The sequence below is a fragment of the Platichthys flesus genome, chromosome 12, assembly GCF_949316205.1.
Source record: "Platichthys flesus chromosome 12, fPlaFle2.1, whole genome shotgun sequence".
NCBI lineage: Eukaryota > Metazoa > Chordata > Actinopteri > Pleuronectiformes > Pleuronectidae > Platichthys > Platichthys flesus.
Window position 1 is genome coordinate 3157283 of NC_084956.1, and position 25473 is coordinate 3182755.

The 25473-nt window shown below is 44.6% G+C and overlaps 1 protein-coding gene across 1 annotated transcript in view; it reads right to left on the reverse strand.

Annotated features, from left to right (window-relative positions):
• The window catches only part of LOC133966346 (pro-neuregulin-3, membrane-bound isoform), a 277333-nt gene that overhangs the window by 102560 nt on the left and 149300 nt on the right, over nt 1-25473 (reverse strand). Inside the window, exon 2 of the mRNA XM_062401242.1 lies at nt 3745-3874. Within this exon, the coding sequence (XP_062257226.1) occupies nt 3745-3874 (130 nt within the window). The remainder of the gene's footprint in view (nt 1-3744; nt 3875-25473) is intronic.

Consider the following 25473-nt stretch of genomic DNA (forward strand, 5'->3'; position numbering starts at 1 on the left):
GGAGGAAGAGGAGGGAGGAAGAGGAGGGAGGAAGAGGAGGGAGGAAGAGGAGGGAGGAAGAGGAGGGAGTCCAGAGAGACAGGAGGGAGGAAGAGGAGGGAGGAAGAGGAGGATTGTAAAAACAAGTGGTTTGTCTTCTTCCTTCGTAGATTCTTCTTCGCCTCGTGCCAACAAAGCTGAGAACCACATGCAGGAGACTTGCTTTGACGATTTGGAGGGTCTATCAATCGAGTGGGAAGATGTGAAAATAAATGACAAGGAGGCTGAATAGCAGAAATATGAGTGATGCCACTGAAGTGATTTTCATTTGAAGCCATCTTTAGAAAACTCTCCGTCAATGAGAGACAATTTCTGAGCGAAAGCAAAAGAAAGGACTGAACCTTTTTGAATTTGAGGCACATCACTAAACATCACAACTTCTTTTCAACGAAGCAATCAAGCCTGTGAATCTATATCGCCTTTTATCATTCCTATTCACAGATATCCTTGAGCCATGTACTCGGAATCCATTCACTTCAACTTCCGTGTGCAGCGAGCAGGTGAAAGGTCAACCCGCATTACTCACATTAAACCTTGCGGACAGTTGCCTAATTTCCTGCAGGACCTGCGCACCAGGACTTTTACAATTTATTCCTGAAGACGAGCTGGACGAGCTGTCACAGAGTCTGGGACAACATCCCCGCTCGTAACACATAAGCTGCCCCAAGGTTTGTGTACACCGATGTGCATGTATCTGTCTCTGCCCCCCCGGGAGCATCTGTATCGGCCCCCCGTCTCCTCGGCGGCAGATCTCCTCTGGACCCCCTTTGGCTCCACCTGCCAGGTGAGATCTCCTTTCTATCAATCTGGAGCGGCGTCCGGACAGAGAGCAACGAGCCGAGCGTGGACCTCGGCCTCAGTGCTGCTAACAAGACCGAACCGAGACCCTTCCTGCCCAGTCACACCAGCAGGAGGAATCAAATGATACACACACGGCAGAAATCAAATCCATTGTTCCTCAGCAGAGAGAATAAACACACAGCAGTGAGGTGGGAGGTAAAACCTGAATCCCTTCAGCTCCACAGAGCGACTGAGGCGATTAGGAAACTGTGGGTTTGATATTCAAGGAGCTGGCGTCTGGAAAGTGAAGAGAGAAATGAGAATAGGAGCAAATAGGCAAATGAGAAGGGGAAGATATTTAAATAGACATTATTTGAACCACTAATTACAAAGACCAAAAAACTATCATTAGGAGTTTTTTTTGTTCTCATCGGGAAAGCTGGGAAAGTGATTAATCACATTCAGCATCACATACTTTTATAACTGAGTAGCTGGGCCTCTTGCCATGTTCGGAAAATATTATCTTAGCACGCTGACTAATTTACTGGTTAGCTGAGCACTAATGATTGAATGCCTGATGTTGCCCAAAGCAGTTTGTGTGTGTTCATGTGTGTTCGTGTGTGTTTGTGTGTGTGTGTGTGTGTGAACCAGCAGTCCCTGTGACTCACGTTGATTCCCCCCCCCCCCACCCCCCTCTCTGCACCCATCCACAAACCCGTCCCTCGCACAGCGACAGCACTAAACTGCGCTCTGGGGGACAATCCTCTGCTTGTTTTACAACTGGTCGCGAATGGCACTTGATATTTGAGTTATGAGTCATTGCAAAAAGGGTTTCATCTAACAAATAAAAAAAATGATTGATTCTGGGACCAATAGCTCCACAAACTGGCTCAATTTGTCCCCATTAAACATCTGGATTGATCACACTCACGGGCGGATTCGTCTCAATTTGCTGTGAACACAACGTGAATCAGATTATGCATTGATTCTGTGCTGGGGGGGGGGGGGGTCGGGGGATGAAATTTGCCTCCCTTGTTGATAAAGATAAATTATTGTGTAACAACATGTGAAATTAATCATAAAAGATTCCTATAAGGTTTAATTCCCAAACAAAAGCTGGATTCATTAGTTTAATTGCCGAGTGTAAAATACCCTAAACTCCAAATGTTTCCAGTAAAGCATTAAAATCACCTCATAGTTTTACTGCGTGCTCGTTGCCAGCTGCTGTTCACTCTCAGAGCGGACGCCATATTGTTTGATGGTCCATGTCTTTCCTTTAGAAAACTCAGTGCCACGCAATTAAGCAGCGAAAATCAACTTGCTGCTCGTCTCCGTTTTTCCTCCTCCACGCCTCGGCACAGACGCACGGCTTGTCTCACACGGTGCGGTGAAGGCCGCCCCCCCGCTCCACACAAACCTCGCCAGCTACGCCTGTCCACGGATTGTGTTGTCATGGCAACGGAAGGGAGCAGGGGAGGGGGGGGGGGGTCCGCCCACACCTCGGATGTCGACTGCTCTCGTTTTCCTGCTTTGATTGATATTTATACATTTATACATATACGTCCACTTGATCCAGCAGAATAATGAAAAGCTCCATCAGAGAGCAGTGGTTTTCAAGAGCACGTCATTCTACTGACATGTGTGTAGTTCCAGGTCAAAATGTGTGTTCATGTGCACGTGCTTCACTGCATCGCCTGCAATCAACTTTGTCCATATATTCTTAATATTGTGAGAATCACTTACACTGCAGAGCCAGAACACACCCTCATTATGACACACACAAACATACACACACACAGACACACACACACACACACACACACACACACACACACACACGCACACAGACACACACCCAGACACACAGACGTGTACATGCATACGGATGTATACTTGTAGCCCAGGGAGGGCAGTACACACGCTCTTTGAAAAGCAGGTCGGGTGGAAGTCCTGCGGTTAGATTTTGGAAGAAGTTGTTCTGGGACTTAATTAGTAAATGGCCCCTCGTTTGAACGGGCTGGGTGCCCATGAGCTCTCCTCTCAAATCTGGGACAACTAAGACACACACATGAGATGGCAACACCCAGTAATGCACACAATCACACACACACACACACACATGCAGGTTATGCAGACACACACGTGCACAGCTGCACAGAGACCGAGCATCAAAAACATCTGTATTCTTCAAAACCAACTCTGGTGGATTTGTTGCTCAGTCTGTCAGCTGGATACCAAACCAGCAGAATAATGCACTCGTCAGCCATTGATCCCTTTGTTCCTTAATCCGTATGCATAGATACAGTAGCATAGCTGTAGTACAGGAAAGAAATGGCACAACATGGAGAAACAACAGCATTTAGCTCTACTCTGAATACACACTGGCACATGTTAGAACGAGAGTATTCGATGTTGGAGAAGCGGATTAAGCTGAGAGGGGGTGTTGGGGATTTCTAAGGACGAGTGTGATGTCTGCTCTGGTCATGAATCTGTAGGCATCCATTACAAACCTTGTAAATACTGTACAAGCAGCTGCCAAAGCACCTTGAAAACCACAAACCCCATTCGTCAGACGCCCCCTGCACATCTAAGAGATGTTTGGTGGCATCGCCCTTCAAGTTAAAAGAAGATGGTCCTGCATCAAATAACTGTTTGTTTTTCCACATACATTCAAAAGGTCAAACTTCAGTAGAAGAACAGTGAGATTGTTTAAAACCAACATGCAAAATCCATCCATTTTCTTAAAGTGACTGATTCTCAAACAGCAACGTCTCATCACCAGGAACCAAATGCAAAGCAGCAGGAGCAGAAACATTCAGAGCATAAGCACAGGTTTTACTGGAAGCTCTGAGAGAAGGAAACAGAGGAAACCTGGGAGGAGGCAGAGGAGGAGAGAGGAGAGGAGCCATTTAAATGATCACTTACTTGCAGTGCTTGTGGGGCCCGCTGAGCGTCTCGATGACAAAGCACTCGCCGCCGTTCAGGCAGTACGCCAGGTCCTTCTCATGACAGGGTTTGAAATGCTCCGAGTGCAGCGGAGGGACGGTCGGAGACGCTGCAGGACAAACACAGAGAAAACGCTTGTTAGTCATAATGAACTCCACTCCTTTTTTTTTCGCCTCCTGAAATGGATTTTGTGTCCGACAATCAGTAAATTCACTTCTCGGTCTTCCAGGAGTTTGTTTAAAATCCTCACATCATCGTGCAGTGCTGCAGAAAACCAGTTTCTCCTGCAGAGGCTTCTTCACTGACCCTGCGACCGAGGACCCGTAACGACACTTCCTCCTTACACACGTTGTGTGTGGATAAAACCAACACACCATTGTTTGTTTAGACCCTGTACTGTCACCAGCAGAAGACGGATGGAGGACAGGTAATAATCTGTCCCGCTGTGATTAATGGTGGCCACAGTTGTCCTGCTGGAGAGTTTGACTCCTCTAAGCGATTTATCACAACGTGCATGGCTGATTCCAGACACCGCACATGGCCGGGAGGGGGGGGGGGGAGGGGTCCGCTCTGTGCATCTTAATGGAGGATCTTTTAATTGAAATTAATACTCTATCTGCAATAAATGGAGTTATGGGTATTTCTGCGCTTAGAATCATTTAAATGATTAATTCAATTGTAGAGATTTCAGAGTTTTCTGGGCTCAGTATTCAGAACTGCAACTCAGATATTATTATAATTATTATTATTATCATAATACCGGCTGCTGAATGTTTTCTTTGTTTTTTACAGAGGAAGAATAAGTCGGCTCCAGTCTCTCATTAGCCGATCCTCAGCCGTGTGTTTTCTAAAGTAACTGGATGAACAGTCACGAGCAAGAACTTTACGCTTCATTAAAAAAAATCCTGTTTTACTCATACTCAGATTAACTCATCCCTTAATGGCCTGTGGAAGAAACGACCAAGTAAATTACCTGAAGACGTTTCAATCTGGAGATAAAGAGAGATGAATAATAAGCTGTGTTTGGGGAGGGACCGGACGGGTTCCACGACGGGTGAGTGATTCCAGGATGTCCTCGGATCCCTTAATCAGCGGAATGAGAAATGAGTGTGGCCGGCGGCGGGTTGAGTTCTGAGATGCTGGGTGCTGATTGGGCTCCGGGGATCTTCAGCAACCCTCTGTAATTGGCTGAAGAAAGACCGGCCTCCACGAGAGAGGGCGAGTCAGGTCAAGAATGGAATCATCACTACGGGGTGGTGGTCACATGGTCGGAAAAAATACAAATAAATGATTTAAAACCACAACTGCAGCAGTTTGTTAAAGGAAACATCACTGATTCTACAGTTTGTGCTGATGAACCATCCTTTAAATCTGTAAAAACACTTTAGTTTGATAAGTTTGAGGGTTTAAACACATGATGTGGTTACGTCAAGAGGAGATTCTCTCGTTGCATTATGGGAAATGTAGGATTCTGGAGCTTGAACCATAATCAGGTCAATAAAGTCAGCCTTTGTCTTCTGAGTTGACATGAATCACTAAATAACTTCAAAATAAGTCAAACTAAAGGTAGCAAGACTTCCTTTGTCTTTTAAAAACAAATCTTCTATAATTGATGTAATGCAGCTGTTCTGAAGTTAACCTTCAACTGAGCAGTCACTGAAATCTCTATTAGAGCAACAGCAACATTATACTTAATCCTTATTCCTTTCCTTTTGGGAAGTGATGCATTGGTGGTGAAGGTCAATGTGACTCTACATCAGCTTTTTTCTCTCTGGCTCCAGACGCTGCCTCAGTCAACAGGCAGGTTTAAAGGTCGACTGCATCAGGACAGTTATAGTTTGTTCCCTTTAGGTCACATCGAGCAGGAGGGTAAAGCCCCCCCCCCACAACTGCTCAAAGCTACAAAGAAGAGAATGTAAACCCTGCAGGAAGTTGATGGAAGAGTCCAGTTTCATCTTCCACATCATTGTTTGTGCATCTTCTGCTACATTTGCTGCATTTTCTGAAAATCTGGTGGAATAATTTGATGAATCTCTCTGTCTGTGACTCGCACATCTTAGGAACCGTTCAACTTATCGGCTTCACAGTTGATTGGTGCATTGTTAAGGGCTCAAATAACTGCAGCGTCAAATTTGGTGGGATTTGGACACAAGACGTAGCAAACAGCCGATTCCAAACAGGCAGGCTTAGAACAGGCGCTGCACTAGTGATTCTAATGAGGAATAAAATATATCTTTTCAACAACATCCATGAGAGACTGAGCACTTCGGAGCTTATAGCAACATACACAGGATCCTAACATCACTTCATGTTCCCCTGTAATTATTTCAAGGATCACAAGCTCCAAACATGGATCTCTAATATATTAAATAAATATTGCATCTTTCAAAAACGAGATAAAAGATACATTTTGCATTGGAGATGTTGAGTGTTTTGAGTTTGACCCGACCACAATGACATTCTACTAATAGGGATGATAAAAGCGTGAACATGGATCCACACAACAAAGCAACATCCACCTTCTCACAGCTTCACTTTGTTGTTCACATGGATTCACGAGGACACGACGTGGTTTGAATGACGCATTTCTCTCTGTGTGCAGCTGCCGCCTAAAAAGATGAACCTCATAACGGCTGAACAGGGACTTTGTGACGCAACAATAGCATTTTGAATGTCCTGACGTGGAACCTTCAGCTTGTAGTTCCACACATTCTGCACACAGACACTCAAGCCAAGGCCAGAATCACTAAGTGACATTCTCTGCACTACAAGTTCTTGTTTTCCTTCCTCTTACACAAAGGGTTTCCCTTCCAGACACGATTTCATGCTTGGACCGAGCTGTGCCGTTTGACAGGAGCGCAGTTTGTTGTCCTCTCCCTTTGTTTCCTGTTGACAGAGTTGTCACAATTCACTGTAGGTCGTTTAGCTGCACACTCATCACCTGTCACCCCAGACGCTTTAGGAATCGTGCTACTTTAAGAGCGGATGCCAGAGTCGAATGAAAAAATGATTTTAGTCAGCTGAACATCTCGCTGCTCACAGAAGGCAGACGTCAATCAGAGCAGAAGAAAACAGTCCAATTTACTCCAGCACGCTGTGAGGGGAGAACGAGGGATCAATAATCCATCAGGCGCTGGATAACACAACCCTGCTCTTCAGAATTCCCCTCCGTCGTCTTCTCACCTTCTTTTCATCTCCCGTCTCTCAACACGAGCAGAATCAGGCAAGAATAGGAACCTGCTGATTTTCTACTTTGCATCAAGGCTCCACTCGGTTTGCACTGGTTAATGGGCAGCGGCCATTTTATGTTCACATTCTAATGGAGGAGAAGATCAATCGGAGCCTTTTCAGAACTTCAAACATCGACAATGGCGTGTTCAGACGACTCAGAGCTGGAGGGGATGAAGAGATCCACACTGGTTTTAATCCCATCTCCAGTGGGTGCAGGTGATGCAGTATTAATGATTTAAGTCTGTTATTAATCAACATCAACGAGGAAACTTACCAAAGAAATATCAGAAAATTCAAATATCAAGATCTCCACATAATTTATATCCTTAAATGTGTTATGGAAGAAAATCAAGACTGGGTTTCCTGTCCTCCACATGTTAGATAAATGTTACCTGACAAGTTTCAAGTCAGACCCATTGGTGAGACTGGGTAAATATGAGCTTGCTGATTGGTTGGATCTCCAGGCTGCTGAGTTTGAACAGTGTGTTCAGCAAATGTATTATCAAGAAATTCAAATATTGACCTTAAACATGATGTAGGAGAGGACACGTCCAGATTAAAGTGTATAACTGATAGTCAGCTCTTCACAACTCCTCTTAAATTCACTTGTTTGCCTCCCATTCAGTTGTATTACAGCCTTAATGATCCCTGGGAGGGAATGGAGCTCTTTGGTAAATTTAATATCCAGCCAGTTTGTTCCTCGTCATACAGAAATGATTCATTCAACAGTCTGTGGTTATCTCTGTCTTTAGTCAGCTATAAAACAAATAGATTTATCTATAACAAATGTAGAATAGTGTTGAAATAGGCTTAATGCAGGAAATACTGCAGCGGTTGTGTTAACACAGCTCCAGATTGCTTCACATGGAAACACACTGCTTTTCTTGGTCGGTGTCGCAGTCTCTCTCTCTTTTATTAATTGCCTTTAAAAAAGGGTCCAAGTCAACAAAATATGCCAAAACACAATTAAAGCCATATTTCATCCAGCGCTAACAAAACACTGATTACCCAATAATCAGGGAAACGCGTTGATGTTGTGATTGTGTTGCACCGATACTCGAGAAGATGTTCACACAGCCACTGCTTCCTGCTTCCCTCTTTTCCTTCCTCCGTGTACATGCATGTGCACCAACACACGGGCGTGTTTGATTGGGTCAAAGTGTGACAGTCCCGCTGGCGGACAAGAGACGGTGTCCTTCGTGGATCACGTACTTCCAGAGCGACAGGCGGACCCTCGGCCGGCCAGCTCTACAGCCTGGGAGCTGAGCTAAGTGATATGAAAAGGTCTCCGGCAGGCTGCTCCTGGCCCCACTGGTTGGCCCCGAGAACAGGAGGAGCACTCAGAGGCAACCACGATTATTAGGTTTTGAGATTAAGAAATTCGAAATTTACAGACACAGCAAGGAGCCATAAAGGTTCATCCATCTCTCGGTCGGTTATCCTTTATCGTTTGAGGGTTGCAGAGGGAGGGGGAGCCAATCCACTCTGACCCCGGGCGAGATGAGGAACACACACTGGACATGTCGTCAGCACATCACAGGGCCACACACACACACACACACACACACAAACACACACTCAGTGAATTTAGAGTCTGCAATTAACCTAACCTCAATCTGCCACTAGGAGAGGCCCAACCTTCTTTATGTATTCAATATCAGGGGGAGATTCTGACCAGAAGAACCAAGAGGCAGAAGAGAGTTTGAGGTCAGGACCCCAGAGACCTTTCAAGTTCCACCAAAACTCAAACGATGCCTCACTTTGAGCAGGAACTTTCTCTGCAAAGTTGAAAGTAAAGAACCAAATCCAATTATTGTGCTGTAGCATAGAGATTTGCCTTTTTGGGATCTAAGGGCCCAAACACAAACTAGATCAAAACAGCAGCACATCAAAGGTTACCAAACAAGTGTGAACAAGAGCGCTCAATACTTGGAGCCGCGCGGTTCAAATAAATCCCCTGTAAGAGATAAAGGTGCTTTATTATTAGTCACACAGTCAGAACTTGTGGAATCCATTCCTTGTGTGGATATAGAGGAACCAGAACTAATACCTGAGGTATGAGTTTCAGATTAAACTTCAGCACATCATCGGAGGGGGGGGGGCTTGTCCTCACCTGACAGGAAGTGCAGCCGCAGAGAGTGATCGCTCACAATTAACTGGACTGCAGTCAAACTTTCCCCCTGATTGACCAAGTTGTCTCGGAGTGTTTTTGGAGGCGAGTGAGACCCGGGCTAATTGAGGGAAAGAAATTAATTGGAGGTGACATGTCGCCCTGTGTGAAAAGAACACACCTCCGATGGCTTGGTCATTAAATGGGCTAAAACACAGTGTCACTTCCTGAGGTGTGTCACATAGGTGCAAACAGATTTCAGTTGCCAGTTATTATAATTGCATTTTTATATATTTTTAAGCTGAAACACTTTCGGTGAGTTTTCTGCAGAATGAGTAAAGGAACGATCGACTGTGAAACCGGTGATTAGCAGCGGTTGCTTTCTGTGCCTGCGGTGTCATCATTAAAATGATGAACTTGATATTTACATAACGGTCATGCGCCACGTTCAAAGCAGATGATCACTTTATTTATTTAATTAACAGGCTGTGTATTAATTGGCAGCCCACTGTTTGAGCCATGTGATGGAGCATCCTGGAGATGTTTGTGAACAACCCATAACCCAAGCATGAAGCATCAGATGGTTGGATTCCTTAAAACAGATGTTTCATCCAGAACAGCTGCACTTCAAACTCTCATCTCCGGAGATGATGGAAATATAACTTTTGACATGTGCTCTCTATTTTTAATGTTTGTTCTAATAATACAGAGGTGAAAACAATCATGTTAACTCGATTATAATGGTTTTCAGTTGAATTGATTAAATAAATAACACGATTCAACAAAGGATTTTGGTTCAAACAGAGAAGATGTATAATCGACCCTAAAAATATCGATTCAATTCTTAGAAAACACTTTTATCTTTGTTCCTCTCATGAAGGATGATGCTGCATTTTCTCTTCAAACAGGGACAACAAACCGAACCCCGAATCACAGCGTTTACCCGGAGCATTTAAAGGATTCGACAAGCTTTCATTATGGCTGCCAGGTAAATACTTCTGGTTCACTTCACTCAGTTTGGAGCCTCCCTAATCAAAAAGGACTTTCCGGAGGCACCACCGGCTGCTTAGCAAACAATCCCCTCCCCCCATAAACAAAGGTTAAAAAACACACAGTCTGTCCTCCTTTCATTTTTTACCCCACTTATTTCTGCAGAATCATTTGAAGTTCGAGCTCCCCATCGCCACAACAGTGTCACCTGCAATTTCCTTATTTAGCTAAAGCAAAGGCAATTCTTCATTCTTTCTCCAGGGGGAACAAGGGCATGAAACACACACATGCACAAATATCTGGGTGCAACAAAGGTTCTGCATCTACTGTATACACATGTGCACGTGTGAAGGAAGAAGCACACAACTACACACCATAACTGAGGGAGTGTATGAAAGGATCACGACACACTAAAGGTTAAAAGCATATTAAAATGAATCTAATTTCTTCTTTATCTTGGTTACCATCACATTGTTTATAATCTGTGGTGCTGCTACACTTAGATTAAAATAATCCCATTTCTCAAATCCACGTTGTCGTTACTGCCTGACTTTGAGAAGCCACAGATGTTTGTGTGCGGCAGGGTTGTAGCTGCCACGTCAGACACATGGCGAGCCCGGTGGTGTGAGGATATCATTACTGCACAGCATGATCCAATAAAGATAACGGCGCCGCACCCTCTCGCTCGCTCACACGCTGCCTCTCTCTCTCTTGTCTCGCACGCACTCCTCTACAGCTGTCCAATAAATATCCACCAAATCACCTTCACTGATACCGAGGGTCTTTGGAGATAAGAGCACCGGCCTGTGATGGGCTGTATTTTGTTATTGACATCCCTCCATGGGAGACTTGTTTGCTTTAGTTTGATAGAAAAACAAAAAGAGATGAAAAGGTAAAGAACTCCAGGAATTATTCAGTGAAAGCTTACAGAGTTTTGATTGGACAGATTTGCAGGGAGGCAGCCGGCGTGATCACTTTGTTTTTCTGCCACGCTGGGAGACGACTCTCTCTCCCACCCAACTCTGGAGTCAGATCAATGGGAGACGGACAGCGTGGCCTGACTGGTCAATAGAGCGAGGGATGGGTGGTGGAGGAAAAGAAAGCGAAAAAGGCAGTGGGGCTGGGAGGGTTTGGGAAAGTAGATGAGAGGGAGGAGATGGAAATTTACGGGAATCATCCCCCCAGTTAAGTAAAGGTTCAGAGGCTGGAACATTCAATCTAATGCTTGTGTATGTTTCCTTACTTGTGTGTGTGTGAGTGTGTGTGTGTGTGTGTGTGTGTATGTGTGCATGTGAGCATCTGTGTGTGTGTGTGTGTTATTTCTCAGGGGTGTTGCAGAGCTCAGCCATGGCAGCCACTGCATTGCAGATACTTGGTCTGGCGTGGCATGGCACCGATAGATGTGTGTGAACAGGCCCCCCCGCTCCGACTGCACGGCCAAACAAAACAAAATGGCAGCGTGTCAAAACAGATCCGCCATCCACAACGGGCTAATCATGGAAATCTGATACTACCTGTTTGTTTGTATTTACCCCGCTCTCCTCCCTTTACCCACACAAACACACTCCGGTGGCTGGTTTTAGAAAACCAGGCTGCTCGGGGCAGATAGGCCCGCGACCACTGGTAATCTGTCCGAGTGTCAGTCAGCCCGGCCTGGCCAGTCCCTGCACTTCTTTCTGTTCTGTGCTCAGACGGCGTGCCCGGGATACCTCCAGGGTTCGCCGAATAAATAGCGCCCGAGTATCAGGCCTCATCCCGTCCCCTGGCCATCTGGCTCTATAGTGGAGAAATTCATTACTCTCCAGGTGATAGCTCCGGCAGCACTTTCTCTGGATTGGCTTTGTGTCCCTGCAGGCTGCATTCTGACACTGGAGATTATAATCACCAACTGGCTGCTAATGTGAATGTGAACGCTGATGCTGCTGCTCATACTAATAAATTCCTGTCCTGCTTTTTATTATTACTTCCACCGTCTCTGGAGCAACTGCAAGTCACTCCTCTGCTGCTGCAGGACAGAGCTGATGAAAGTTCTAACTTTGGGCTTTTATGTCGTCATCAAAGCTGCTGTCAGACCTGCACTGAGCCCGGGATCGTCTCCTGAGGTCATCCACAGGGGCGGCATGTGAGAACCTAAATGTTCCATCGAGTTTCTCCTGCCAGTCCCCTGGTTGACAAGTAGTGAGTCCATGCACCATACGTGGAAGACAAAGACGGAGAGGTCAAGTTAGAAGGACACGATTCCAGAGCTGCTGGGGACATTTTCTGGAATTCATATCCAAAGTCTGCTCATCTAATGAAACCTTCTAAAGTTGATTATGCTTCAGAACTCAGTGAATCATGAGCATATCTGATCACTGCAGAAAAACTCAACAACTTTCTTTGCTTTCAGAATCTTGTTCTTCATATATTAAACTGTCTGCACATGATTGTACATGTGGGCTTCGTCAGTGGGATCCATTATTCATCCCTGCTAAACTGCTTCTTTTGGAAAAGTGCTATGAAATGTTCCCGGCTTAAGTTTCTTACATTTATGATTAATTTATCACCTTTTCCTCCTGAGTGTTTGTTACAGGATGACGGTCTAGTCGGGAAAAAAAAGAAGCCTCATCACTCATGCAGGACTGGATTGCATTCAGGTCAAGTGACTCTCAGCAACACTTTATTCTGCAGACGAAGGCACTTCCACAATCAGACAACATTGTGTTGTATATCATGTCGGATCTTCCTCCCCCGCCCCCCTCACTCGCCTGCTCACAGTCATTTTAATTTTAGAATGCAGAAGAAGCCACTACCCCAGACGCCGGGGAACCTTGCCGAGGTCACACTCGGTCCCGAGCAGACAGAGGTCTGAATACCAGTGTAACTCGCTTTCCACTTCCAGGACACTTGTTACAGACTGCCTTCCCTCATGGAAATACATTCAGATTTATACAGCATTAAAGCCTGCTTACTGTGATCTATTTGACCAAGCTAAATCCAGGTAAACCCAAGGTCCACACTGCACAGCCTCCACGGACGCAAAGCTAAAAAATGACAGAACATAATCCCACAGCCGGCAGCTGTGGTCCCTGCTTCCAGTACTCCATCAATGGATTTTCCACCGGCTCAGTCACATCAAGGCAATATCTCTTAATCGTGTCGCCCAGCAGTATACGAAGCAGTGCCTATAATAAGACTATCTATATGTTGGCACAGCCCATACCTCTGTCCTATCTGACAGCTTCATCTCAATAATGTTCACATTTATTTACTGAACTCTTTACATCCGGGATGTGGCCACATTTCACACTCTTTGACCGTGGCAGCAGGTAGTAAAACACCAAGTTTAATACCTGTGGTTGGAAATAACTACCCCTGTCACACACGTTTGTTATTCCCTCCGTTTAAATGCCGCAGCAGGTGGAACACTATTCATACATTGTGCCGTTCCACCACACAGCTTCTTCTCTATAGGTCGATGATTGATGTGCGGGTCATATGGAACACGTCCATGTTTATGAGTAACTGATTAATACCCTTATAATTAAAAGTGCTTCTCTGTCAACGAGTAAGAGGCAGGTTAAATATGTTCCATTTAGATTTTATATTCCTGCTTTAATCAGGTTGGAACGATTGTAAAGATTATCCAGGATCCAGATCATGTAAAAGACTGTGAGTCTGAGTGCAGATGAAACTTCATTAGAGAACTTGTAAAGCGATTTAATGGGATCTTTAATCAAGTTATATTTCAGAATCATCAGTGTTGGAACTTCTGACTTGATTTCATCGAACATTCAAACTAATAAGATAAAATGAAAAGTTTATTTCTCCCAAGAGACTCTGAGAAAATCCAAGTATTGATCCTGTGATGTGGCCTGTGTGTGTGTGTGTGCGTGTGTGTGTGTGTGTGTGTGTGTGTGTGTGCACCTGATAGGAACAAATAGTCACACTGCAACATGCAAATACAGAAGGAGAGGGGGAACATTAAGAGTGTGCACCACAGGTTCGAGTTTTTCCACCACATCAGCAACTACGATCCGTACGAGGCCCCTGCGTGTGGACCACTTAACCTGCGCTTGGTGCAGTGGCGCTGCAGCGGAGCGAGGAGGAGGTTACTCTGGGCAGCTCGAGGTGGGGAGGCTGTCCGAGGCTGAAAGGGAGCAGCTGGGCTCGGCAAACTCTTTCTGTCAAAGGTCATCAAGATGCTTCTTACAACGAGAAGCTTTTTCGATTAAAGTAAACTTCTTATCTGCCCTTCGCATCAATACCCCCCCCCCCCCCGTTTCTTCTGTGTCGTGCAGCTGCTTTGTGCGTTAAATATGTAGCTCAGTGACAAGACAGTTATTTCTATTCTCAATGCAAGGTTCTCTCTTTCTACTCCAAGTGCAAGAGCAAGAGAAAGGATCCTTTGAGCTTCTCGTTTTTTTTTTGTCCTGAAAATCTGTGTATTTATCAACTTTGTCACCTGAAAGTACACAATGCCAGTTGTGCAAGTCGTTACATAATACTAATCTTAACTATTCATACACCCTCAAACATCTGTAGCTCTACATGGAGGAGGTTTTCACAGTGAGTGAAAAGGCACATTTCCTGCACATCATTCACATCACAAGTTTTACAAGATGCTCTAAATATGTAATCCACACACACAGCAAGGCACAGATTTACGGGCACACTGCCACATCTGTACCCACACACACACACACAGACACACACACACCACCCTGCTTACATGGAATACAGAGTGAGTTTCTTAATTAAGTCGAGAAGAAGCTATTACTTTTGGGACGGACTCGATTGGCCTCGCTCTGTGGCACCAATGGCTCTGGGCTTCTAATCACATCATACAGAGAGAGAGAGAGAGAGAGAGACATGGAGAGAGACAGAGAGATGAGACAACAATTAGTCGTCTCTGTAGGACGTCATGCCATGGGTGTGATCTTTGAGGGACTCTGTTTGATGGAAAGATCATGTGATGACCGAAATGTTTGCATTGGTCCCAAAAGCAGGCTCATCACTTTTGTAGGTCCCGTGGAAACATGTCCAGTGTCATTTTCACTATGGTCACTAGTGTGTTTTATAAGTTTAAGTTAAGCTCCGCCCAGCTTCAACCTGACTCTAATCAGAATAACACCTGTGATTGTACAGAGCTCTGTGATTGGTCGAGCTTTGGTCTGACACCTTGGACCGAAGAGCTCCGCGCTGACCTCAACATTTATATAATTGTCTCTGACTAAACTTTAGCCTGAGCTGCTAACACACACTTGACATTTGCAGCCCACAGAGAACGCTGGAGACATGTGGTTCAGTGTTGACTCACTTTGAAATGTAATTAATGAAGCTCGGTGTGAGGAGGAGTCCTGAGGTGTGGGCAGAGGCTCTGAGACGCACATGAACTTTACCTGAGTATTTCCAGTCGGAGCTATTTTAGCTTTTACTTCTTGCTCATTTAGTTAGAATCACTAATTAATTAGGTATTTGCACATTGTCAGATTTGGAAGTAGGGCATGGTGAGATGTTCACACTGTAGAATGAAGACTACTGTACTTTTTAAGTTTACATGAAACATACTGCTTGCTGTGGATTTACATAATGCAAATTTGTAAAATTCAGTAAATACATTTGGGATAGTTTCCTTTTTTAGGTCTCAGCTACAAACATACTTTTGACAGAGGGCATGTTCCAAAATATACTATAAATAATATTATTATTAATATGAAACAAGCACAATTTGAGCAATAATCCTTGAAGCAAAACCCAGAGTTCTAACTGAGGCAACTAAAACAACATGTCTGGTAGTAATTGGTTTATTTCTGAAGTCCACACACTCACCATGGATTGTTCTCGGCCTTCAAAGTGCATAACACTAAAATGTGAATTGCTCAGCTTGCATCAGAAAGGCTTTACACTTTAAACAGGCTTTCAGCTGTCGTTTGGCAACAGCAAAACATAACCAGCACTTTCCTTTAGAACCAGCAGCTAACACTTGGAATCCCATCAGACACGGGGCATCAGCTGAGTTGCACACTGCGCACCCGGGTCACCGAGAGGCCACTATGAGCTAAAGGTTTATTAAGTGCTGCAGGAAACAGAAAGTTAGCAGAGTTGTGCAGCATTCAGGTTTTTACACTGTGATTGTCTAAGCTAACGGGAACACTGCCGGTGCTAATCTCATTCATCCAGCAACCAGTGGAGGTGCAGTGCGATGCTCAGTGGGTTTTGTGCGTGTGGCTCATTTGCGTTGATATTAACACGTTGATTCGGTGTCAACGTGTTAATCGACAGCAAACAACACTCACAACATCTGCAAACCATGATTTTGAAATTTCCTCTGGGCCGGGGCCTCGGCACAACACGAGGCCGGAGTGAAAACAAACATGACAGCGAGTAAATCTGTTTTCCACGGAGCCCAAATTCCATAAAATCCACCACACCCTGCTCACAAACACAGCAACGTAATACTGCAGCCTAAAGGCGAAATAAAATATATTCAAGCACAGTGAAATAAACACATAGCGGCTTCCGCTCCCTCCTCACATCCATCTTCCTCCACCTGCCTCATATCTCAGAAGAGCTTCCATCTCTGTCTGCTTTTCTTATTTCTCCTTCTTGTCTCAATTTCTTGCAACTTGTTTCTTTATCTAACCCTTGGTCTCTTTCTCTCTCCCTCTCTTTGACCATCTATCATTCATTTACTCTCTATATTTACTCTTCCTCTTCCTGTTCTTCACTCTCTCTCTCGCTCTCACTTTCTCCTGAACAGACTTATAAATCAAAAAGCAGAGATGCCCAGAGCCAACTCTCTCTCTCTCACACGCACACACCCACACACACAGACACACGCACTCACAATCAATACAAATAAGAGCAGGGGGGCAATGTGATACAGCAGCACAGATGTGTCCATGAGTATACAAGACAAACAGGCACATATTTGCTCGCTCTCTGTTGCTATGATGACTCCGGGCTCACGATAAGAGAAGAATCAGGCCAAACATCTGACCGTGTGGTCGCGTCTCTGAAGCGAAGGAAAGGTTCGAGGAAAAGAACGAGGTGGCGGCATGTCTCTACTGTTTTCAAATCGGGATAGAAGAAAGTTCAGAGTTGATTTGAAAACCTCGACACAGAATAAAACTAATTTTCAGTGTCCAGGGTTTAGTGTCCAGCATCTCTGTGACAGATGCATCGTCTTAATACAGTCCATCAAATTCACTGAAGCGACGGCCCTGCACGGCGGCCGCTCGGCGCGGTCAGACAACAGACAGATGTCATTCTGAGTACACTTACAGGAAGTGGGTCATTCAGATGCAGAGCGACGCTCAGCTTTATAGCGACAGCGGACATTTCAAATTGTGCTGTTAACAAGGTTTGGGAGTTTGGAGAGCGGCTGTGTCATGGTATCATCTCAACTGCTGCTGATTGGTCGAGTGAGTGTGTGGGATCGAGCTTCCCAAGCCGGGAAGGGTCACGAGTGGAACATAGTTTGGATAGTAGTCAGTGGTCAGTCAGAGCTCATTGACCTATGGGGACACACCCTGTGTCAATGTAAGCCACAAAACTGCCTTCACGTCCTCCTCCCTCCCTTCATCTCACTGTCCCTCAATGCGTCTCTCTATTCCTCCCTGTCTCTCTCTGTCTGTCACTCCCCCGATGCCTCAGTCTCTCTGCGTCTGTCACACTTTGTCGATACGTCTTCCTTCACCAGCCACTCTTGGCAAAACTCTCTGCACTCTATGTCATCTCCCTCCCTCCCTCCACTTCCTCCTCCTCCTCCTCCTCCTCCCTCTCCTCCTCCTCATCCTCCTCCTCCTCCTCCTCCGTTTCCAGCCATGCCTGCAAAGGCAATAAACGTCCAAGAATCCACGAGGAGCTCTCCGGCGGCCATAACTTCCTGCTTTATCACCCGGACTGCAGCCGTGAGCGCACACTTACTCCCACACCACACGTACACACAACATGATGAAATTAACGATCTATGTAGAGCTGTCAGTGTATACAAATATCCACCTGATACTCCTGAATCCTCCTCCGCCCTGTCTTTACTCCTCTTAATGTATAAATAAAGAATACAAGGGAATTAACACACACACAAACGCACACACACACACACGCACACACACGCACACACACACACACACACGCACACACGCACACACACCCCTGCTCTCAGCCAGCAAAGGGAGGAACCAGGTGGAGGAGATCCATCACGGTGACAGAGGCGTGCAGGAGTGCTGCAGCCAGCAGAACAGCCGTGAGTCCCTCTGTCTTTGCCTTTGGAGACGACCTTGTCAGTCATTCATTCTCACAGGCTCGATTAACATATGCTGATCGGAGTGGAGAGATATTATCATGACAAAGAGGGAGAAGAAAAACCCCAGAAGATTTGTTACATGAGAATCGTTGTTTTGTAATTTGAACTGAAAGGACTTTAAAATGAGCAAAACATATTATAATTGAACCCATGTTTTGCACATCACATGACGGAGCACATGTCACAGTATCGCTCTGTGGGCACAGGATCAATACTTCAACATGATTTGATTTGGATGAAAACTGGAAACAGTGCACGTGTTTCCATCCCCATGTCATCAAGTGTAGGTCAACAACTGAGGGGGTTGCACACCGCACAAGGGAAGTAAACAGTAGATTGATGTTCTGGTATTCTAGATATTTTTATTGACCATGTTTGGGCTCTGAACTAATTTATCTGAACTTTAAATGCTCCTGCACAAAGCCAAACGCAACCTGCTCCATGTTGGTGGATGGGAGCCCTTCATTTTAATTAGCAGGATGGTTTCTTTAATGTGCAGTGACACAGGAGCTTTTTAATAAACAACTAAACTTATAGGCAATGATTACAACAATGCAGATTTAGAATAAACCAGCTAAGATGTATTTAGTTGTTGGACATTATGGAACATCTACCACCATCAGCAGCTTTAGTTTTAACAATATTCTGACACATCCATGATCTTCACTGTTAAAACGTCCTCCCTGTGGTGAGTTCTCCTGGGTATGAGGTCATGCTGTTCTCCCTTCAGGCAGCAGAGTGGTAAAGACCAGATTACCTGTAAGAAATGGACCTGCTCCGGTTCTGAAAAGGTTAATGAGGTAATTCAAGCGGCAGATTGCCACGACAGAGGCTTCACCGCTGCGGCTAATCAACACTGAGCAGATTGAAGGACTCTCCGTGTCCCGACCCAACGCGACGAATTCCCCACGCGTTCATCAAACGGCGTGAAGAACACACTTATCTGCATAGTGAGGGAAACATGAAGGATGGATTAGAGTCATGCAGCGTTTGATTTAGCCCGAGAACACTTCACTCCACCATTCAATGGATCTCTCTGTCTCTCGGCTGATTCTACCTCCTCTGCTCCGGTTTCCTTTCCCCCTGTTATCAGCTGAGGTGGCAGAAGTAACCACCAGATATGCTCTGAAACACACACTCGGTAAAGTCCTGGACGAGAAGCCTCCTGTGGGAACCCCTGCAGAGCCCTGGAGGTGAAGCGTCCACACCGGGACATGAGAAGGGGGACAGATGGAGGGAGAAGACCGATGAGCTACTTTCTGTATTGACGTCAAGAGTCTCTACATTCATTTAGTCAAGTTTGTTAACTTACGTGGTCGTGAGCCATTTTCTGGATGTAGTTTCCAAATGTCATTGATAATGACTTTTATCCCCTAAAAGCATTGTGTGCACTGGAGGCTTTTCTTAGGTGACATGAGTAAAAGGTCAGAGCAGAAAGCAGAGTCGTGTCTACTAAGTGCATACGAGCAAAAACCTTTCATTCAAGGGCACAAAGTCTGACATCGTGATGCGTGTCACAGAGAAACAAGGCGATCTGTATGGATTTAAAGGGATTTCCTCAAGAAATCAAATCACACATGAACACTTTAGCCAATATCAGTGTCGAATGAAGCCACACACATCAGGAGACATGTCCAGCTGTGAAGAGGAGCGGTGCCGTAGATCTCCACAGTGACATCAATGCAGGTGAGTTGTATTTGCATGTCATGAAAGCAGCCGCACTGCATGAAGATTGTGTATTTGCTGACGGCACCCGAGGATTTCATTTCAGAGGCCACTGCTTGCTGAGGTGGAAAATCACTGTTCGAAATTTCACACCGAGAAGCAAGATAAACACACGGGCATCAATCCATTACCTCTTCTTTGGGGGATATTCGTGCCCCCTCTCTCTCTCAGCGGTGAACTGGAGGTATCATTCATCTCATAGCACGAGCCAGAAACTCATATTTCTTTGGCATATCAAGCTTTCGGAGCGTATCTGATTTCTGGGGAGAATTCGTGTCCCATCGCTCGATCCCTCCACCGCTGTCCCTCAGGTTCTCACTTCCATCTCCACAAATAAATAAAAGATGAGACCATGATTGCTATTATTTGTAAAGTGGGCATGGTGATGGGTAGATTACAGATAAATGAAATACTAACTTGACAACGGTACATGAACCTTTCTGCTTTGAGTAGAAAAAGATAGACTCTCAAAACTATCTTGTTTTGTGTAACAGTATTTTTTTATAAGGACACATCCTTCAGACACGGGGAAATTTCCACTGAATTAGAAACACTGCAGAGGAGACCAAGATACGTTTTCGTTGCACAAAGACTCAGGGATCTTTGAAGGCCAATGGATGCATTTCAATTTGACTTTTTTATTTGACTTTTGAAAACTATTGTTAAACTTTTCTGTAAATATGTGAATCTGCTGTCGTCTGCTTCACCAGGCAGCAACTCCTTTGGTCAGAGAGGATTTAAAAGCTGCAGACTGCAGTTCTGACCTTCTGTCCACGGTGGTGCTGCTGAGCCAAGTGAAGGCTTTAGGTCACTTTCACAACTCAGTGCAGTTCATTTCCGCTGCACCAAAGCAAAAACATTGTCCTGTTTCAGTTCGTGGCCTTTATCTTCTAGTCCAGAAAACAACCTGTGTCAGCAAAACATCCTGGAGAGACTAACGTGTGTGTGTGTGTGTGTGGGGGGGTGGCTTGTTCATTTCACTCATTCTTTAATTAAGAGCTGTCACAATACACCGAGCATGACGTGCAACACACACATGTTAACCTCATTTTACTTGTTGCAGATTAATAACCAATCATCTGTTTTGGTTTGGTATGCTTGAAAGTAGAATTTGTTCTCTGTGGGACTATTACACAAGTATTGCAATGACTGGTCATTAAACAAAGGATCATCAGTGATAGTCCCAGGTATAGCGCCCTCTACTGGAACTGCTACAACCACAATAATAACGTCAGTATAAATTTTGCAGGCGTCTGAAAAGCAAATTATGCCGAGACATTATCTATCAGAGTCTCTTGTGGCACAAAGGCTTGTGTCAGGCTTTAGCATGTGTGCACTCAAACCCTGCCACACACAGACGCACACACACACACACACACACACACACACACACACACACAGACACACAGAGAAACATATCTGATGAGATTTAATTGCATATTGTCCACCATGCTGTCTCTTGCAGAACATGAGACGCTCTGTGTCTGTCTGGTGTCTCTCAGTTCATCTTTCATACCACTGAAGCCACAACACACCAACACTTGTTCTTCTGTTCTGATACAAATCATTGTGTAGTTAAAAACCAAAGTCAAACCACAACCCAAAGCCTCATCCTAAATAGATTAAAACTCAGAAATTGTTTTGGATTATTCATATTTTTTGGGAAGAATTGACGAACCACTTATTACATTCTGACAGATGGCAAAAAACATTCACACATAATTTTAAAATGCTTGTTTGCCTAACAAGTTGTTGAAGTAAATCCCAATTCATTTAATTAGAAGTGTTTTTTACTTGTTTACAAATGCTGCAAATACTTTGTATTGATCAAAAAACTGATTGACTAACTGACTTCAGGAATAACTGTAACTTTATTCTTTTTACCAAAGACTTTTCAAAAAGGTGTTATCCTCACTCCCTCAACCAGAAATTGGCACTTAAAGATAGAAACACACACACACACACACACACACACACACAAACACACAAACACACACACTCACTGGCTCCGAGGAGAACAAAAAGGGACCAAAGAGAGAGAGTTAGTTCTTGTTCCACTGATTTCTCTGCAGCAGGGTGTCACATGAAAGCTGCCTCCCCACACAGCACACGACACAAAACACACAATCCCACTCACACACAGAGCAACAATCCCCACCATTCATCCCCAAAACCATTCAAAGCCAAATTACAGCTGTGATTCTGTTGTATTCAGAGTAAAGAGCTCATACAGAGTTTTGTTTATTCCGTGTCACTTATCATAATTAAAGCTCACCAGCTGATTCAACCTCTCCTAAGCAGCCATGATTGATTTCCTCTATCTGCCCTCCTCTCGCTCTGACTATAATAAATTGGCCTGAGAACGATAGAGGGACGGATTCAAGAGCAACAGCAGAAACTATATGAAGAGATAGGAAGAGTCCATCCGTGGACAAAATGAGAAGGAGGAGCAGCGTCTCTGAACGACCCTGAGAGCCACATACGTGTGTGATGGAAATGACAAGTGTGCCACGATCAATGATCACTGCCCTGAGATGTGCTACCTGTATTCTGCTGATCTCTGTGCCAGTTAGTCGTCTGATAAGCTGGTCAATAATCGGTTGTGTGTTTCTCTCGTCTTCCTCGAGCACTAAATCTTCATCTAATACAATTTGAAATGTGTTTGCGACCTGGCATTAGCCTAATTGCAGCGGGGGAGAGGATTGGTGGAGGATTTAGGGAAAATCTTTTGCTGCAAATTTGTTGACAGGTGCAAGATGCTTTCAGTTCGCTGGAGTCAGCAGCATTCCACTCCGAATCCTGATTGTCTGATAATAGCATTGGGAGAGGAGAGGAGAGAAATTAGATCATGCCTAAAGTAAAGTAGAGCAAAACAGAAATCCCAAAACTCCTGCATGTTCTCATCAAGAATCCATCCTGATGAGGTTATGATGAACTGGTATTACAGACATATTCCACCAGTTACTGTCATTGGTGGTGGAGCTCCAGGTGAAAGTGAAGTGTGACTTCCTCAGACCTCAGACCTTCTAGATCCCTCTATACCATCAGGTCTTCATAGGAAAAAGCTCTGGAAAATCGACTTCCTTCTCTCCCGTGGAGAAAAGTGACCTCCTCTGACTTTTCCCCTCAAATAAAACTTCCTCCCGAGCGTGGTGACGTCTCTTTCTTCTTCTATTTGCTGGTAAACATCTCCTCTTCTATTTTTTATCTGATGTGTATAAGCTGCTTGGATTTTGGAGCAGTCCCTGTAAACATTTAAAAATCAAATACGTCTGCTACTTTCTAGACTGGCTGAGAGTCAATTTGATATCAGTGTGAGTTTTATGTATTTACGGCTGACATCATATATCTGTGGCACGATGCTTTCACACCATGCTTTCTTTCCTTTCAGTAAAGAAATTCAATATTACAATATTATAACGTTTTACTACAGTTCAGACCAAATGCATGAAGTTGAGGATTAAACAGACCAATCGAACCAATCAGAGTCAAGTACAGGAAAGACTCCGCCCACGTAGATGATGACGACAGGACGTATGTCAGACAGAAATTACAATGTGAAACCAAAACTAACCAGATCCAATGGAAACAAAGGGACAACCACATTCTGCCCGGTCCTGAGTCTCTATCCCACTCTGATCCCGCTGCTTCGTGTCAGATAAATTCCCTCCACATGCAAAAAAAAACAAGAGTTTCACACGTGAGCCAGACGAACCCTGTCTCTGAGTCTCTGCCGCAGACTCGGTTCTGTATATATTGAAAACAACAGATCTATGAAGCCCCAAAGCCCTGGAGAGACACAGAAAACAATGATTCATTATTCATCCGTGTTGTCCTCATACCGGGGGGGGGGGGGGGGGGGGGGATCATGAGAGCTCAGATGTGTTGTAACGTCGAACAAACCCAGCTCAAGACAATGCAATATGGGAGGGGATTTAATATTCTGCGTTTGATGAAGTGTGGATCCTCATGTTGTATTCTATAGTAAATGTTTACAGTGTGCACGCTGCCTCTGCGTCTGTGGTGGGTCTGTTCTTATCCTCATGTCAGTGACTCTGCCCCTACATTGTCAACAGGCAAATGAGTTCTTGCGACATTGCTTCGATTAGTATTTGTTAAATTCATTTTATTTACTTATTCCTGATCAATTTCACAACATCAACCTGAATCCGTGTTTAAAAATGCAAATTGCTGCCAATTAACAGCTCAGCAGGCAAAAAGAAATCAAAGTCATTGACGAATGAACCTGCCGTCGATGAACAACACTCAATAGACAGTGTGGGACTCGACCTGAGGATTGTGTGTTCCAGTTCCTGCCTTTTATCATCAGCGTGGCAGGTTGACTCCTTTCTTCCATTTGTACAATAACTACTTTAACCAAATTGAATTCTGTGAATGTAAAGTGCCTCGTGACAGCGTCCCTCTTTCAAACAGTCCAGAGCCCAGAGGGACACTTGACAGGACGTGATATTCTAAAAGCAGAAGACAGGAACTGAGCGGAGGAAAACACACATCGCAGCAGGAGACAGGATTTCAACCCTCGCTTCCAGCCCAGCATCCGACGACAGCCGAGCCCGCGGGGGAAGACCATGAAAGCAGCCTTGGATACGTGTGATGAGCTGGTTCTGAGAGTGTGAAGCTGTGATATCCCAAATCCCCTCAAAATATAGAGAAATAACTAAGAGTTTAATTTGTAATATGAACATTTACATGAACTCTAACCTAGAAAATGGAGAGCTTCAACTCCCCCCAGTAGAGAAAAGTGTTTACTGAGTGTGTTGCAGTACAAAGGGAAGCTCCAGACACGACAGCCATTGTACCTCATCCACCTGATTCCATGAGCTGTGCTTCAGGATCCTCAAGCAAAGAAAGGAACTGGGATAACATTTCCCCACCAACATATGTTTGGATTTGACTGTGTGCAAGCTGCTGGGGATTGTCGGCTCCGGTGCACTGTGTTCATTGATTAAAAGAATGCTGCCAACAAAGCATTTTCATTTTATTTATTTATTTTGGTGGGAGACAGAAGAGAATATTTACTAACTGGTGCAGGAAGGATGTTTGTGTTTTTCACCTCTGGACGTTTGTTTGTTTGTCTCCAGGTTTGTGTGAAAGTGATTTCCACACAACTCGGTGGAGGCGTGAGACTCGCTGTTCAAGCTCGTGCTCCTCAGAAGGTCCCAGTTGCAGAGTTCTTCTAAATCCGGTGTGTTCAATGTGCTTTGCAGTCGTTATATGGAAAAGGCAGGGACAGTAGAATGTGTTGTGTTTGTGTTTAGAGCTTTTAAACAACACCTTGACGATTAAAAACAAAGAGCAAATAAAAGGGATCAGGTGAGACGGAGATAAGTCTTTTAGAATC